This window comes from Sceloporus occidentalis, unplaced genomic scaffold (assembly GCF_023333645.1).
Source record: "Sceloporus occidentalis isolate IW3139 unplaced genomic scaffold, rSceOcc1.0.p SCAF_5, whole genome shotgun sequence".
Lineage (NCBI taxonomy): Eukaryota > Metazoa > Chordata > Lepidosauria > Squamata > Phrynosomatidae > Sceloporus > Sceloporus occidentalis.
The window spans coordinates 107,298,671-107,316,582 of record NW_028316985.1 but is presented as its reverse complement, the minus strand read 5'-3'; the positions used below and the strand labels follow the sequence as shown (position 1 = coordinate 107,316,582).

Genomic DNA, 17,912 nt, shown 5'->3' with positions numbered 1-17,912 from the left:
AACTCTTAAATTGGGTTAATTGTTTTTTAGATTTTAGATTTATATATTTTAATGCTGTACTGTTTTGAAATATTCTTTTTACGTTGTTGTTTGCCACCCTGAGTCCCTATATTGGGAGAAATGTGGGACAAATAATAATAAGTGTGAAAGGGTCCGTACTGTCAGTGTGAGGGGGATGATTTTTTTAAAAATCCTGTAGTGCCCTTGGAATGGCAATATATTATGATACAGCATCACTCCAGTAGGACATGAGGCCTATGTGTGTATGTGTGGTATCTGCTGCACCACTAATAGCAGCGCCAATCCTAACCATGGCAGTGAACAATCTATCTTTGTAGAAAGAAAAAGGAGGACACTATTCCCTTTTCCCAGTGGATGTTCCTGCCCCCAATCCCAATTGCCAAACCCAATGAAAAAATAATTGGGAGTGAAGTTGGGGTGATGGGCATCTCATCTCACCTCTACAAACTGGCAGAGGTTTGCCAAGATTTAAGGCAGGACTACCCAAGATCCTGTAACTGGAAATGACAAGGACTGAAGCTGGGACTGAAGCCATGTAAAGCATGCTCTTTCTTTACTGAATTTTGGACCCCAATAATTCCCAAGTTTTAAACTTCTTTTTATATTTATTATATAGAGGCAACAGGGTTGAATTTTAGATGCTGGCTGGAACCACATGCTTTAATCTCTTTGCTGCTGTGATGTACCAGCTGTTGTACCTCTGCTGTCAGTCATGTGTCTTTTGTTTTATGATCTTGCTTTCAAATACAGATTGTCCTCATCCCCGAAGCCCACATATATGCATGATTTCATTATAATCTATTCCACTCATCTAAAGCCAGTCTGGTACAGCGATTAAAGAATTTAATTGGGTCTTGGGAGATTCAGATTCAAATTTCCACAGAACCATAAAAATCACTGAATGACTCTGGGCCAGTAACTTAGGGGCAATACAGATGGGCAGAAGGGGCAGCTTGAGGTTCTCCCTTCCAAAGATGGATTGGGGCCACAGCAAACACATGCCACAGCCCCAATCAGCCTTGAAGCCACCCGAAAAAGGAGTGGCAAAGATTCACTCCTTTTTTGGCTGTGGAAAAGGCAGCTTTTCCTGTTCCACCATGGCCACATGGTGGCGCCAAGCGACTCTGGTGGTATGCAGCATATAAACGCTGTGCAGCCGGAGCACACTGAAACTGCCCACATCCAGGCGGCTTCAGAGTGGTGTGGGAGCATGCGATGTATAAATGCTGGGCTCCCAAGCTGCCTGGATGGTGGTTTTAAAGGGCCATCTCTTCTGGCCCTAACTCTCAGCCTGACTGACCCTCACAGTGTTCTTTTGATGGCAATGTACTGAGGTGGAGAGCCAGTACACTACCCTGAGCGAATTGGAAGAAAGATGGGACATAAATGTAAGCAGAAAATTAATTAATTAATTGATTAATTAAATATTGTTATTCTTAAAGATACCATAAATTTCTTTTCAGTTATGAAATATAGGGCAGGCATCTGCTGAAGTGGACTGTACCCCATTAAACCTTATGCCATAATATATTCACTAGTTCTTCAGGTGCCACAAAACTTCATTACTTTTGCCATAACAGACTAATACAACTAATTATCTTACAGTATTGGTTTTAAATTAAAAATTATTTTAAGAGTGCAGCCAAGCAATCATTATCTTAAAGAACTGGCCATTGTAGAAGCACCTTTGCCGTGATGGTGTACACTTCCATCAGTCCCTCCTCAACCATGTAATAAAAGAAAACAATAATAAAACAGTTTTTGTCCTTTTTTCTTTCTTTCACATGGTATTTTGGTCATAAAGGAGAAACAGATGGCAGGGAAACAATGAGAAAAGATCAAAACAGACAACTAAAAGTTATGCCGATGACAGATGAATGGTAAGCTCAGTTTAAAAGCTGTTTGTGCACACCTTAAGTACCTTTGAAGCTAGGTGGGATACCAACCTAATTCCTAAATTTATTCTGAGGAGGCAACCTAATAATCTACACATCTCATGCCATACAGGTTTTAGATGCACTGATAAGAGAGTGGGTTGATACAATGGAGTCCCAGCCAACCAATCTAATTTGGTATGAGATCTGATAGCCAATATAATTTATCTTGCAACAATACTTAAGTTTCAGCTAATTTATCAGCTGCAAACATATTCCACTGAGTTGGTGAAGAAGGTGTGTTTGCCAGGGCAGAAATGTCTATGATGATTCTTGAAAATCTTGGAAGAACAAGCTAGGGAAAGTCATAAACCACAAAGTAAACTTCATTTAATGTGCCTAGCATAAAAATACTCAGCCAAAAACTTAATAAGACTTATATTTTCTAAAATGTAGATGTGAAAAGCCAGCCAGGTGCTGTTCCATTGCTTTCTCAGACAGATTTTTTATCATCAAATCAGATTGTTTTTCTGGCAACTATAAATCTGAAATGTGTTTCTCCTTGTCCACCCCCCCCCCCCCAATTCCTCTCTATGCCCACAATGAAACTGAGCAAAAGATTTATATTTTTGTATAGATGTGTGTGTGTGTGGGGGGGGGGGGGAATCAAATACTTTATGAAACATTTGGGACCAATTATCCCTTTCTGGAACTTTTCCCCTTTGCTAGGAAAAGTTGTCTGCGACTCATAAATGCTTAAACATGAAACTGTAAAGTCTGAAGAGTCTCAAGGGTGGCTATAGAGCTTTCTAATTTTCAAGGCAAAGCTCTACAGAAAAACCACATAGTTCCTACCCTCAAATTTATGATATCTATCCTCTTCCTGTAGGAGACACCATCCACTGAGCACAATCCATTCACTTCCATGGAATTAATTAGTATGTTACAGTATTTAAAGTTCATCACAAAGATCTGAAACACTATTTAAAAGGTCCTAGTGGCTCATTTAAGAGTGTGGAATTAGTTTTAAAAAATGACTAATAACTGTTTTAGAATGCAGTCCTAAATGGTGAAGATGGCCAGCTGAAGCGGTGCAGCATCCAAACTCTTCATATCCTGGGGTACTGGATATAACTTATGACTACAACTGGCTCTGAAGGGCCTAAATACCATGAAGGCAGCAGATCCTGCTTGTTCTTGAGAGCAAAATAGGGTCAAGCATGGGACTGCAAAGATGTAGAAGGTGCTGTATCCATATTTCAGAGGAAGGAAATGGCAAATCATTTCTAAATATTCATTGCCTGAGAAAAACATATTAAATCCATGCTGATACCATAAGTTGACAGGCACATTGAAGGTGCGTGTGTGTGTGTGTGTGCGTGCGCGCGTGTGCACACACACACGGGGCCTGGCTGAACTTTGTGCTGCCATTGCAGCTTTGTCCCTGGGCTATAAGAGGTTTGGATCTGGGACAACCTGGCTTTTCCTCACCTTTCCTCACTCTAGCCCTTCTCAGCCACTTTTTAATGTTGTTGTTGTTGCTCTTCAGCCTGCAAATCTCTCTGTTCGCAAATCTCTGATGTCAATTGGGACAAGAGGGTTTTTCCAATAAAAGGGCATTGCTGCTGGTAGAAGTGGCTTACGGTTAATCCTAGCCCCCTAATTAGAACTGCAATTGTATATTACCTTAGAGAACCATGAAAATAGAGAGCTACTTTTCTTTAAAAAATGCAGTCATAATGGTAATTAAGTGGGTGGGTTGGATGTGGTACTATAAACTAGATTTTAAAAGCAGCTTTCCAAACTTGCAAAGCGTATTCTCTGCCTCTACTTTGCTGTCCTCTACAAACTACTTGAGTACCGTATCATTAAGTATATACTTGACTATAAGTCAACCTCATGTATAAGTCCAGGGTAGTCACAGTCAATTTAACCACAGGAGCCCTGGTGGCGCAGTGGTTAAATGCCTGTACTGCAGCCATTCACTCAAAACCACAAGGTTGCGAGTTCAAGACCAGCAAAAGGGCCCAAGCTCCACTCAGGCTTGCATCCTTCCGAGGTCGCTAAAATGAGTACCCAGACTGTTGGGGGCAAATTAGCTTACTTGCTAATTAGCTTACTTGCTGTTCACCGCTATGATCTTTGGAATAGCGGTATATAAATAAAACAAATTATTATTATTATTATTATTATTATTATGATCAACTGATCAAACATATAAGTCCAAGGTAGGTTTTGGGGCCAAAGTTATGGATTTGGAGATGACCCATGGATACATTAAGGGTAAAACCTAGGGGCATGTAAGAAAGGTTGAAGCAAAGGAAAACAATGGCAGAGAACTTAACAAAATTCCAGCAGGCATGACTGTTTGTGCTCACCCTAAACGCTGGATGGATGAGAGTGTAAAAGGGAAGTCAGTGCTTCCAGGATAGATTACATTTTTGCCTTTCAACACAGGATGATTTCTTTTTAAATAGGAGTTAAAATACAGTACTTACATTGACCTATGGATAAGTCTACTCAAGTTTTTGGGGTCAATTTTATAACTAAAATTTCTAGACTTATACATGAGTATATACATTACTTCTTAAATGTTTTTAATTCCTCTTGTCTTGATAAACAAGACATCTTGATCATTTTGTCTTCTGCAGGAAGTGACAGAAGGATTTCTGCACAATTTTTCCCCTACCATTTACCCTGCCTCATTGTCCTACTGCAGTATTCAGACCAGGATTTTCATATTAGTGGATAGACTGTCCCAGAAACTGGCAACATAGAAGCTGAAAAACAATGAATCCCATACCTAGCAGAGAAAGTAAACACATTTTGTCTTCTTTGTAAAACATATAAAAGCAGCTTTGCTTGCAAATTACTTGTCCATTATCAAATACTTAGTCTCATGGACAAGAGAGAGGGAAGAGAAAAATGGCTTCAGGTGAGAGTAACATAGGAAGAGAATGGATGTGTTAAAACAAGCAAGCAGAAAGTCACCATAATGCAAACTAGTAACGAGTAAAAGAGCCAGCATGGCATAGCAACTTGAGTGTTGGATTATGACTCTGGAGACCAGGGTTTGATTCCCAGCTTGGCCATGAAACCTGTTGGGTGACTTTGGGCAAATCACATGCCCTCAGCCTCAGGGGAGGGCAAGGACAAACCTCCTCTGAACAAATGTTGCCAAGAAAACCCCATGATAGGTTTGCCATAAATCAGAAACTACTTGAAGGCACACAACAACAACAACAACAACAACAACAACAACAAAAGTATTGGGGCAAAACAGACTGGCAATAATAGCTGGCTTGGAGGTGGTGTGGGGGCATGCTGACTGCACACTGCACACCCTGACTCTGCCCCCAAGCTGGAGTCACACCACCCCCTCCCCCCTGCCCCCTCCCTGATCAGACAGTGGGCAGCAGTGCCGCAGAAGAGGAGAAGAGCTGCATAGTCGTCAAAAAGGGCACCCTTTCCTTGGTGCAAAATGGAGTGGCTTTCTTGGGGCTGCAGTGTGCAGCTGCCGTGGCCCCGATCTGGTGCACAAAGGAATGATGTGACGCCACCCCTTTAGGGCCGTCTGTTTTTGGCCTTTGTTTCATAAAGTTCTAGTTCAGCTAGAACACAGACCACATCCAACTAGCATATAAAAAGGAGTTGGGGAAAGGGCATATCCCAAGGGCTCAAGTACCTTCCTCAGATTGATAAAATTATTCATTAGGAAATTTGTTTTCCCCTACTCCCTAGGGAGTTAGTGGGGCAATTTTGTTAAGCTTTCACCCTGGCTTGTTTTAGCTAAAGTTGAGGCTTACTTTCTAAACAGAAAGTATATCAGAAATTGAATCCTAGTTTACTTTCTGTTTAAACATGCCAAAACTGCCCTGACATGGGCCCTAGGAGACGCATGTGGGGGACTAGTTTTTAATGTTTTTTAAAAACATAAAAATTCACCCAATTTTTCATGGGGGCAGAGTACAGCAGTCCAGCACTCCATGATCCCATTGAGCCAACGGTTCCCCAGCTGCTCACCATGATATAGAAGACCTGTGCCTATTGTTGTTGTGTGCCTTCAAGACATTCTTGACTTATGGTGACCCTAAGGCAAACGTATCACAGGGTTTTCTTTGCAAAATTTGCTCCAAGGGGTTTGCAATTGCCCTCCCCTGAGGCTGAGAGGTCACTATGGCTATTTAATTAAGAGAAATTAGTCCTAATTAATACTGAAGAATCAGTAACTGATGGTTTGAGTGTTGTGTGTTTGTGGTGCTTAGTCCTCAAGTGGCAGAACTGTTTTCTCCAATCCTGCCTGGGGCAGGGGCTCCTGATGCATCGACATGACATTCTGAAATCAGATCCTACTCCGCTAATAATAACTGAGCAAACTGCACTAAGTCTCTGTTTCCTCAAGCTGCATAGTTTTATAACTGGGTAGATTAATGTGAAACATCATTACTTCATGCCTGAAAGCAAAAGAATGCATCTACAGTACCCAAATCTTACATTTATCTAACCAATGGTGGAGTTATAAATCAAGAGCTATATCTTCTGTGAACGTTAAACTGTGCATTTAATATTTCAGGCCTCATCTTTCACATGAACATTGATCAACCATGTCTCTACAGAAAGCCTGTAAAATGTAGTTCCCAAGCCTGGATTCCTAATCACTGTGAAATATAATAATACTTTTGGCTAAGTGAACATTCCCTGAATAATCTGCAGTAATCAATTAACTATAAATGTAGGCATTCTCACTTATCTCCATTCCTTCCCAAGATGACACATACGCTCTTTTTTGGGACAGTTGGGGCATTTTCCCCAAAGGCACTCAACTCTGCATCTTTTGGGCTGCTTCGCCTAATTATGTTCATAACTTGATACCTAGGGGCCAGAAATCAGTGGTGTGTTTTTCCTGTAGATGAACAGAAAAACAACCTGCTTGGGAATAATGAGGAGTGGGGGAGATGAGCAGAATCATGCCACTTGCACCACGTGACTGGCTGCATATCAGGACTGCTTTGGGAGGAACTTATCACATATGCATCAACAGTGGAAAAGCATCATTATTGGAAGACATTGATGGGTTTTGCTAGTCAATGAGAAGGAGCACTCTAGCAATAGATGGATCACAGACCAGCTACTGGACAGACACAGCATCATGTGATAAGGTACAACCACTCTAAATCTACTTTTCAAGCCTTGTATGATAAAGTTCTTAACCTGAGATTTGGGAGAGCTACTATCCATCAGAGTAACTGCTAGTGAGTTAAATGGACCAGTGGTCTGACTGACTCAGTCACTTTATAGCAAGCAAGCAAGCAAGCAAGCAAGCAAGCAAGCAAGCCAGCCACAATGCAGGGCCAGCACAATGATTTGGCTGCCTGAAGTCAAAGGCAAGATAGCACCTCTCCCTACTCTTTGTACAAATGCTGCCCAGAATGTGGTTTAATCATACTTCAACACAGAGATGGGCAGTATTCTCCACCAAAATTGAGTACAACAGCTGGCTCTACCATTATTACCACCATAAGTTGAACTTTCATATCACCTTATTCCACTTCAAACACAGAAGTTTTCAATGGAGTGGATGAATTCATGAAATCTGTTGCAAAGCACGGAGTTCTTAACTGATGAAGGTACATGTTTGAACCCTAGAGTTAAACTCTATGATCAGCAGCTTCAGTTGACATCAGAATGCATGTAGGGAATCATTTTCACTGTCTCAAGCCTGCACATGACATTCATAAAGCAGTGGGTGTGGAGAGTGAGGACAGATGACAATCTGCTTGTGACAGAGGTGAAAAAAGGACTTAAAGCAATATAAATGAACTAGCAAGGTAGAAATGGGTTTAAATTTGGGAAGTTCCAAGTAGGTGCCTATAGTTTGCTTCTGAACAAATACGAGTATGCTGTTATCTGTCTAAGCATCTGTGCTTCTCCTTCATACTGTCTGATTTCACCTCCTCAGAGATTTTGGGAGGTGTGGTCCAAAAAGGTAATGTCCCCAAGTTCTATGTATTGGACATATGTACTTATAAGTGAATGTATATGCCATCATTTGTCTATGATCTCTAATCCAAAAGGAAGCTAAATCTTGTACAGCTGCTCCTGGAACATCTCATCACTTGGGGAAGTGGGGAGCCTGTAACAATATTCTTCAGTTCTAACTTTGCCTTCCAGGTGTTCATTTTGTTTTTCACCATGGACCAGATGTGTTTTTATGTCTCAACATGATATCCTGCCTTCAGAACAGGGTGGGAGATCCCAATGGAGGTCCTATTACATAAGACTCTTTCATACAAAAATTTGGCACTTGGGGTTGCTGTGAAGGAACAGGAAAAACTGAGAGCCCAATCTTGGAACAGCCTTGAACTCTTTTAGGCTCTCACACAACCAGTGGAGCAGAAATCCTCTCCTAATACCACCTCTGACACTACACAGAAAAAAGTGCAGAAGAAGATGAAACCAAACCAAATAAAATCAATCTATGATACCCTGGAGGAAATTTTGGCACCCAGTTTCCTTGGTCAGCATAGTTCTTTTATCTGATTCCATTTGGCCGTGACATTTTATAACACCCATTATAACATTATACAGTGCTATTAGCCAAAAACAAGTCATAAATTGTAATGGAGGGTAGAACCAAGAGATATGGGGCTGGTGCAGCTGAGAAATACCAGCTCTTGCTCACTTCTCCCTGTCTTCCATACAACGTAGAAATGAGTATGCTTCCAGGGGCCAGTTTCCCATGTCACAGGTCTAGGGTATCTTCACTTCCAGTAATTATATTGGTAACATTTCTAGGAGGCTTCTGTTAAACTTGCAAAGCAGCCACACATATCCCATGTGACAAATTTTGCAATTTTATTTGAGACAGCTCATCTCAGCATGGCCAGACAGCATGTGGAGTATTCTCTAGCCCCTGCAAGAGATCTTGGCTCCAGGCACAAAGTGTGTGTGTGTTTTTAAATTACATCTTCTATATTTGGTGCAAAATGTCTGTGTGCAAAACCAGTGTCTTTTCCCTTTGTGAAGCTAAGTATACACACTGCAAGCAAATGTGACTGATTGATCACAAACATATCGGTTTTTGTGGGTTTTTCGGGCTACGTGACCATGTTCTAGAAGATTCGACTTCACATCACAAACACATCGCTAACCAATTCAGTGCTACTAAATGTTATTACATTTTCCAAATGGTGGTCCTGCTCCCAGGTAAATAAACCTGCATCTCAGTTTACAGATTGCAGGTTTGTGGGTGGATGAGGAAAACAACTTTGTCAGCACAGCCAGCCAAGACTAAGAAGTGATTTCATTGTTCATGCTTAGTATGAAAAGCTCTAGACAGGACTCAGAGCTGAGTCCCAGGTAATTCCGTTTTAATAAACATTTAGGCTAGTATTGTTCAATGTGATCCTCTGTCCACATTTTGGACATCAGCACTCACCAATTCCAGTTAGCATTGCCAATAGTAAGGAATCATGAGGTTCAAAACATCTGGAGGATACCACATGTAAAAAAACTCAGATGTAAGATTGTGAGATCCATGCCTAGGCACCATGATTGCTTAATTATTTTTACTTTTTTATACCACAAGAATATTTAAAACAGAATCATACTGAAGACAAAGTGGTGGGCATGGACCAGGGAGCCCAGGGTTCAAATCCACACCCACAGAGGTTACTCGGTAACCCTGGACCAATCATTATCGTTTAGCCTAACCTAACACATAGGAGTTCCCAAAGAATAAAATAGCACAGGCCATGATCTTGCAATAGGTAACCAAATCTGGACACACATTTGCCTTCCAGGTCATTAACAAGGGATGGGGGACAAATTCACTGCATTTGCATTTTAATATGAATTGACCTAATTTGCATTTCCTTTACAAACAGATGAACTGGTATGCAATTAACCATTGGATTTTAACTTGTGCTTGATAAAAATAACACCAGGATGTTACAGAAACTGACATCAATCCTTTCTATGACTAATCATAACCCTCATCAGTACTCAAGTAGCAATGGGGAAAACAGTGAGGAATAGTGGGGGAATCAGAAAGGTGTGTGTTGTAAGAAACTGGTCATGATTTGGGTTAGGTTTCTGCCATACTGCAGAATTAATGCCGTTTGACACCACTTTAATTATCATGGCTCCATCCTATGGAATCCTGGGATTTGTAGTTTGTTGTGGCACCAGAGCTCTCTGACAGAGAAGGCTAAATAACTCACAACAAATTGCAGAATTCCACAGCTATGGCAGTTCAAGCAGTGTCAAACTGCATTAATTGGCAATGTAGATGCAGCCTCAGAAGCAGCAGCACCTTCTTCTTTCTGTTAACTGTTTTTGAGTTGGCTACTGTGCTGTCTTACATCAGCCGCAATGTTTAAGGCAGCACCACCAGCCAGGTCAAAGGTGAACATGGCTCCATTCCTATCAGCTGGTCTTCTCAGAGGTCCAGAGTGATCTTGAACCATTTCCAGAACTTCAATCATAATGATAACAACACTTAAAAATAATGATATGCTGGCCTATGAAAATAAAATCACGCACCCCAAATTTGGATCTTTTCTGGCTCTCTTTTTGCCTGCTTATATACTTCCACTCTGAAAGAAGGAACCTTGTCACATCAAAAGGAATGCACCCAGAAGTGTCTCAGTTTCTTGCTGGCTTTGAGTTTGAGGCTCAGTTCAAATGGCTGCCCCCCTCCCTAGCTCTGATTGGCTGACTATTGCTAAAAACAAACTTTTAAGGCACTTTTATTTCACTTTCTATCGTATTTATTGCTATGCTTTCACTTAATTGGTTTTCTTCATTTTTATGGAGAAGGAATGAGTTTCCAAGTAGTTGTTTTCTATATAGTTATGCATTATTTTAGAATTTATACACTGCCTTGCCAAGGCTATTTTGCATCTATGTATGTATTTTAGACTTATGAGAATCTTTGCAGTTTGGGATTATTTTGCATGAATTTACTTTTTTAACCTTTTTTTTTGGTGCAGAAAATAATACTGACAAGAAATAGGGCACAGCATTTTGTATTTCCTGCACAGGAAACACTATTTTCTGGGCAAAAAACCCCAACACATAAATTTTGTGCAAAAATAAGTCCTGAACTTCAAGTAATCTTTGTAGCCTGTTGTTTTTGAGTACTTTCTTGTAGCAGGAAGAAAATGGCTAAAATTACTTATTGGATCCTTTAAGAACAAGATTTGCAAAGAATTATATCGCTAAAAATTAATGCACTCTGAATTTTTGCATGCTTATACAGTAAATTCTGAGGTGCCCCCCCAGCTTTGTATCCCCTGCCCCTTGCATTGCCTGTAGAGGAGGAAGGTGATGGGGAGCAATTCTGACTTTATACTTTCGGCCTGCCATATGTAATGGCCAGGGATCAAAATTAGTTGCTAGCCAAAGGCATAGGCCCATCCACTGGCTGTTCCATCAAGCAGGGGCAAGGACAGAGGGCAATGCAGGTCCAGCATCAGAAGCATCTTGAGAATCCAGCACCACAAGGCTCCTCCCTCTTTCAAATGTCGCCTGGAAGCAGCAGCAGTTCCATCAAACTATAGAGAGGAAGGGGAAAAGAGGGGAAGGAGAGCCATTCCCTCTGCTCAGAAACCCCCTATTTATTTATTTATTTATTTGGTTCTCCTTTTCATCCCAGCAACTGGAAATTTGCAACGTAGAATGAATGCTCAAAGCTTGCTTGTGCACCAGTTCCTTTTGCTCTGTAAGCCTTCTTACATCAGCATAAAAATATTTAAACTAAACAGTTATTTTTATGCTACTTTGAAGAACCTGTAAGATTTACATTGTGAGCTGCCTTGGGTCCCTTTTTGGGCAGAAAGGCACTGTAAAAATTAATTAAATAAATAATCAAATAAAAATATTGAAAATCTAAATTACTCAGCGAGAGGCAACCTGGTAGTACTGAACTTTTTAGGACTACAATTCCCACAATCTCTACCAGGAAGTTGTATGGGAGTTATGGTCTCCAGCAACTGGAAAGTGTTGGATTGCTTAGATTGCATAACACAAAATAACAGAACACTAGTCTTCTATACAAGAAAGATTAAGAATCATTGCCATAGAAGGAAATCCATAGAAGGCATAGCTCACTGCTGATCCTTTCCTCCAAATAAAGAGCTGGCTAGAAATAAGCTGTCCCCACATCTTTCGCCACCATATTTTAAATAATGTTACCCTACCTGATACACCGCTCTGGAGATGCACCATGGTTTAAGCATTAGCCGTATCACCTGAAGATTTCTGAACCGGTACGTCCCCAGGACCCGCGTAGTCAGGTTCCACACTAGACTGTCCCAACTGTAAATCAAGTCTTCAAACCTAAGAAGTACAGCAGCCATGCCAACTAGCAAGACGGAAGGTCTGGCACTGGGAGTTTCAACTGGTTTGCTACTTTTTTTTAAAAAGGCTCCTAAAGAATGGTAAGGTTAAAATGTCACAGTGATTTTCCATGAAAGGAAAGTGGGGGGGAAATTGAAGCCAAAGTAACCCATTTTGGTAGGAGCTGCTCTTCAGAGGGAATTGTTTTTCCCAAATTCTCCAGAATCAGCTGGAACAGGGATGATTCAAAAACATACCGAGAATTGCAAATCCCCCCACCTCTTTCTGAAGAAATTGGTGTGCCCTGCTGTACGTTCCTTCTCTCTGCTCAGGTCCATGCAAAGGCACTAAGAAACAAACTTAAATCCAGAATCATCACTTTAGGCTTCAAAGTACCGGGATTCCTTCCAGAGAGAATGGAAAACAACCCCCCTTTCTCTGTCTCTCTCTCTCCTTTTCTGCCAACATTCTCAAGACATTCCATTTTTCTACTTAACTCTTGAAGGTGCAAAATGTAACCACAGGAGACTAGCTTTGCATCACAAAATACATTTCTTACATTAAAAAAAAAATTAAACTGTAGAGATGTGCATCAAGCTATTATCATTTTCTACCATAACCAAACAGTTACTGGAATTTTGGGGTCGGATACTCATTTAATTGCAGCATAGGTTAAGTTACTCCATTTCTGACAGCCTTGCCATTGTTCAGAGTAGATAAGCCTCACTGAGGAAGAGGGGGAAAAGAGTAACTTTCACTTGATAGTATGTTATGACAGTAGGGCTAGTGTGTTACTAAAAATGATTCTTCCCACACACAGACTTCTGAGTACAAAAGGTTCTACATATATTTCTAACAAAAAGGCCAATTGAGCAGGAAAAACTCTAAGGATAAAGATGACAGGACAAGAGGCCATAGTTAGAATAAAATATGGAGAAACAGAATGGTTCCCAATTGGCAAAGGGGTCAGGCAAGGCTGCATCCTATCACCCAATTTGTTCAACCTATATGCAGAAAATACCATAAGAAAATACCATAGACTCAGAAGAAGGAGGAGTGAACATAGGAGGACTGAACATCAACAATCTAAGATATTCAGATGACACCATACTACTAGCACAAAACATCTCAGATGTGGAACAAATACTAAGGAAGGTCAAAGAAGAAAATGCAAAGGCAGGCTTAATACTAAACATAAAGGTTTTGAGCATTATGCACGTCCACTTTGGATGAATAGCAGATCTCTTTTGCTGTTCTGCTGTGGGCTACAAAATGACGTGGACTACAAAGTGATAAATCAACAGAATAATCCTGTCTATGTACTTCTATCGTGAAGCAAGCTCTATTGAGTTTAATGAGGGTTGTAACTTTAAAATGCAGATAAACTAACAATCCCAGCCCTGGTTTGAAATCTTACTTAGGATGTGTGAAAAGGAGTTGGAGAGGGAGGATAGAGCCAGGCAGAAAGGGGCAGCATCTTTCTCCCCTGGATGGAGGCCATAGCAGACAAATGCTGTGGCCTCTGCTGCATGCGAGGTTCTATGGCTCGCTTGTGCGCAACACTGATGTCCACATGGCATGGCGCTGTTTGGGCACCGCATCGTTGCGTGCCCCGTATGGACAGGCACAAGTAGCCATGGCATCCACGTGGTGATTGTAGGGCTGGGCGCATGTGGCACAAAGTGCCGGTCTGTAATGGGCCTAAGAGAAAATGAAGGAAAATGATGAGTAAAGATAGGAGAATAGGAGAAGGAGAAAAGAATATGAGAGAAACAAAGAGAAGAATAGGGAGGCAAGGAGAAGACAAACATAGTAAGGAGAAGAAGGAAAAGAAAAATTAGGAAAAAAGAGAGGAGAGAAAAGGAAAAGACAAATTCAATCAGCAGATGTTGGTAGGGGAAGAGGAGAGAGAGAAAGAGAACAATAGGAGAAGAGGTATATCCAGGCCTCCAGGGGGAGGAGGAAGAGAACAAGAAAGAGAAATGTACTAGGGAAGGAGGGAAAAGATGAGTGTTAGCATGAACTGTAGGGACAAATGAGAAAGAGGATGAGAGAAGGGAATAGAAAAGGAAGGGATGATGTTTAGCCAGGAGTTGTAGGGAGGGAGAGAAGGGGAAAGAGAATGTGAAGAGGGAGTAAAATGAAATCAAGACTTAAAATGGAAACGAATCAAGAGCCTAAGCAGATATGAAGGAAAACAAAAACATCAGTTACAGGCATTTTGCTAACAATGGCCGGTTACAGACCGGCACTTTAGTGCATGATGAGCACGCACTAGGGTTACAAAAGGGTGGTGCTTCTGCACCGCCCTAACCCTAGTGCATGCTCGTCATGCACTAAACGGCGGCGGTCCTTCCATACAGCCGCCGCCGTGAGGACATCACGGCCGCGCCGCCTCTAGACGGCGCTGCGCGGACGTGACGTCCTTGCTCCGCGCCAGGGCCCTGAACATGGAGCAGGAAGGAGCTCCGTTTCGGAGCTCCTTCCTGGTTTAGTCCACTGGGCGCAGCCTTTAGACGGCTGCGCCCAGCGGACTAAAAGAGAAAGGGGCCAAGCGGCCCCTTTCTCCTTCTCCCTGCCGCCGCGGGGTGTCCTTGGGGCTTGAAGCCCCAGGGACACCCCTTTTCAGGCTGCGGGGAAGCGGCGTTTTGCTGCTTCCCCGCAGCCTGAAAAGCGGCGGATCGGGGCCTCAGCGGCTGCCGTTGTACATGCTGAGGCCCCGATACACCGGGGAAAGGGGCGGGTGCAGACCGCCCCAAATGGGCGGTCTATAACCCGCCAATGGTACAATCCATGAATACTGCATACCAAGAAAGGAAGTGTAGTGTAGGGTGAGGAAGGTGGGAACAGAATTGGGAAATTTAACAATATCAAAAGAAAAATCTACCATGCAACAGTCTTAGTAGGACCATATTTAGTGATTTCTAAGGCAGTGAATACAGAGGCAGCTCAGTACTTTCCTCCATCGATCTCTCCCTGCTGGTGAGCCGTGGTACTGGCTACAGTTTAAAAAACTTTGAGGGGTGAGAGGATGAGGAGGTAGATAGATGGAGTCTGCGGCAGCAGGGATTAACAGCACTCAGTAAAATGCAAAACAAAAACAAAATCATTTTTTTAAATAGCACTCTTGCCCTGGAATTCTTCCCCATGCCCTAAGACTCAGACCCTCTTCATATCAGATCTCATTATTTTATTTATCAGGTAAGTTAGATCTAGGGATGTGGTCGCTTAGTGGGTAAGACACCAATTCTGACAATTGGAAGATTGGAAGATTGGCAGTTTGAGGCTGGAGTGCCGCATGATGGGGTGAGCTCCCGTCACTAGTCAAAGCTTCTACCAACCTAACAGTTCAAAAGCATGCAAATACAAATAGATAAATAGGTACCACTTTGGTAGGAAGGTAACAGCATTTGGTGCAGTCATGCTAGCCACATGACCACCGGAATAGTCCTTGGACAACACTGGATCTTTGGCTTAGTAACGGAGATTAGCACCGCCCCCTACAGTTGGTTACAACTAGACATTCATGTCAAGGGACTACCTTTACCTTTACGTTACATCTAAATTCTATAAATGAGGCCCAGATTCTAGTGTGTTATTTAACATCCAAAGAAGTCATAAGTGCAAAAAAATAAATACATGGTACTACTAAGGGGTACCTGAATTGAGGCAAAAAAATGAAAAGAAAGCCAGCAGAGAAAGAATGTGCTGAGTCTCTTCCTTTGTAGTCAGTGGCCCCATCTTGCTATCAGAAAAGGTTATCTTTATTTCATTGTCAGGTGTGTAACTGGGGGACAGGAGGGTAACTTTTCTCCCTATTTCAAGATTGCTTTTGGTGAGGTGGTGTGCAGTATGAAGCTGGATTTTTTTGCTCCGGAACATCATATATCCTGCAGTTGAAAGAGCAATAGCTGCAGCCGAGGTTAGCACATAAGAGTGTGCTCAACAAATTTAGCAAGAAGTGTTTGTTTTGGTTAATTTTTTTCTAGGTCATCCCAACCCAAGCAAAGGCTGTTCAGTTCCTCCTCCTCCTCCTCCGATAAGAAGCTGTAATTATTACTATATCAGGGGAGATAATTAATTTTGACACACACACATAAATATTTAGATGCATGTAGCCCTTTCACTTATTTAATTAAAATGTTAATGAATGAATCTGTTCTAAAAGGAAATTTGATGTCCCAGACATGAAAAAAGTATCCAGTTATTGCAATGTGAATAGGGGTGTTTATGGACCATCTGATAACTGAAAGAAAACAGCTTAGTCAAAGTATATTTCTCAGGTATGTAGCTGCTTTCTAGCACCTGGCTAGGCCCATCTTTTGTTTAGTCTTTCTAAATTATGAAACCCTTTTCATGAAAAGTTCAAGAAAGGTAATTTCTTAAGCTTTCCAGGGGCAGTTATAGGTGGGTTGGAGGACCTGTCTTCTTACAGGTATCCAGCTGCTCTGGATCTTCTTGTAGTATTTTTTATTAGTTGGTCCTTCTTTTTTTTTATTCCACCTTTTTCTGGTGTGAACCACATTCTTCAACAATTTGGTAAACAATATTGAAGGATTTAAATATATAATATATTTATCAATTCATTTCAGAATAAGTCACACTGAACTCCATGGAACTTAACTCTCTCAGTGTTTTCATTTTTGAAAAAGTTTAAAAGTCAAATTCACCTGGAGGGGGGCTGTGAAGTGGACTGAAACAACAGCATGGTGGGAGGAAATTGACTTATTCTGAAATGAATGTATAAATATATTATTTATTTAAATCATTCAATCACTCCTGAAGTTTAAATCCTACATCACTCCTGAAGTTACTGTTAGGGGAAAAAATGCAAGTACCTGAATGTCATTTTTTACAGCAGGATAAATGGTGGCTGGACTGTGTATGAAGTTAAATTTCACATCATACAAAACTGAATTTATAATTCTATAATTAAAAGAATGAAACCATGGCCTCTAAAAAAAGGTACCTCCACATAATGTAGATAAAGCATCACATTATAAATGGTCCCTGCTCTCTGAGCACTCATTCCTCAAACGACTACCAAAATAAACAAACAAAAATCTGCCCTCCAAGGCTGTCTGTACCTGCCAATGTAAGGACAGCAAAGAGAGTTCCAGTATAGCTTCCTTAGGAAGGGAGTTCCAGAGCCTGGGAACATCCACCAAGAAGGCCCCATTCTGTATCCCAACCAAATATACCTGTGAAGACAGTGGAGCAGAGAGAAGCAACTTCCCAAAATATTTCAAAACATGGGCAGGTTCATATGTGAAGATATGATGCTTCTGATTACTTGGACCTGAGTTTTGTAGGGCTTTATAGGTCACAACAAATGCTTTGAATTATGTCTGGAAATGGACTGCCAGCCACTGGAGCTGTTGCAACAAGAGAATAGCATACCAGGGAAAGTAGTCCAAAGAAGTAACAATTCCAAAATTCTTGGCCAGAATAGCCAATGCTATTAAAGAAACTCTTCCAGACTCTGCGTTGGAATGGTGAGCTGCAGTAATTTGAACTATAGGGGGTGGCTAGGCTTAGCTGCAGTTTTAATTTCTTGTGAGATGGTCACTAGAATAATTAATAATAATAATAATTTGTTTTATTTATATACCACTATTCCAAAGATCATAGCGGTGAACAGCAAGTAAGCTAATTAGCAAGTAAGCTAATTTGCCC

The 17,912-nt window shown here is 41.3% G+C and overlaps 1 protein-coding gene across 6 annotated transcripts in view; it reads right to left on the bottom strand.

Annotated features, from left to right (window-relative positions):
* LOC149312631 (FERM domain-containing protein 4A-like) overlaps positions 1–17,912 on the bottom strand; it is a 508,349-nt gene that overhangs the window by 254,649 nt on the left and 235,788 nt on the right. For 2 of the 6 annotated variants that reach the window (XM_089525037.1, XM_089525038.1), the window contains exon 1: positions 12,098–12,256. The exons of the other annotated variants lie outside the window; for them this stretch is intronic. In XM_089525037.1, the coding sequence (XP_089381163.1) occupies positions 12,098–12,256 (159 nt within the window). Of the gene's footprint in view, positions 1–12,097; positions 12,257–17,912 lie in introns of those variants that run through there. 6 annotated transcript variants of the gene reach the window in all.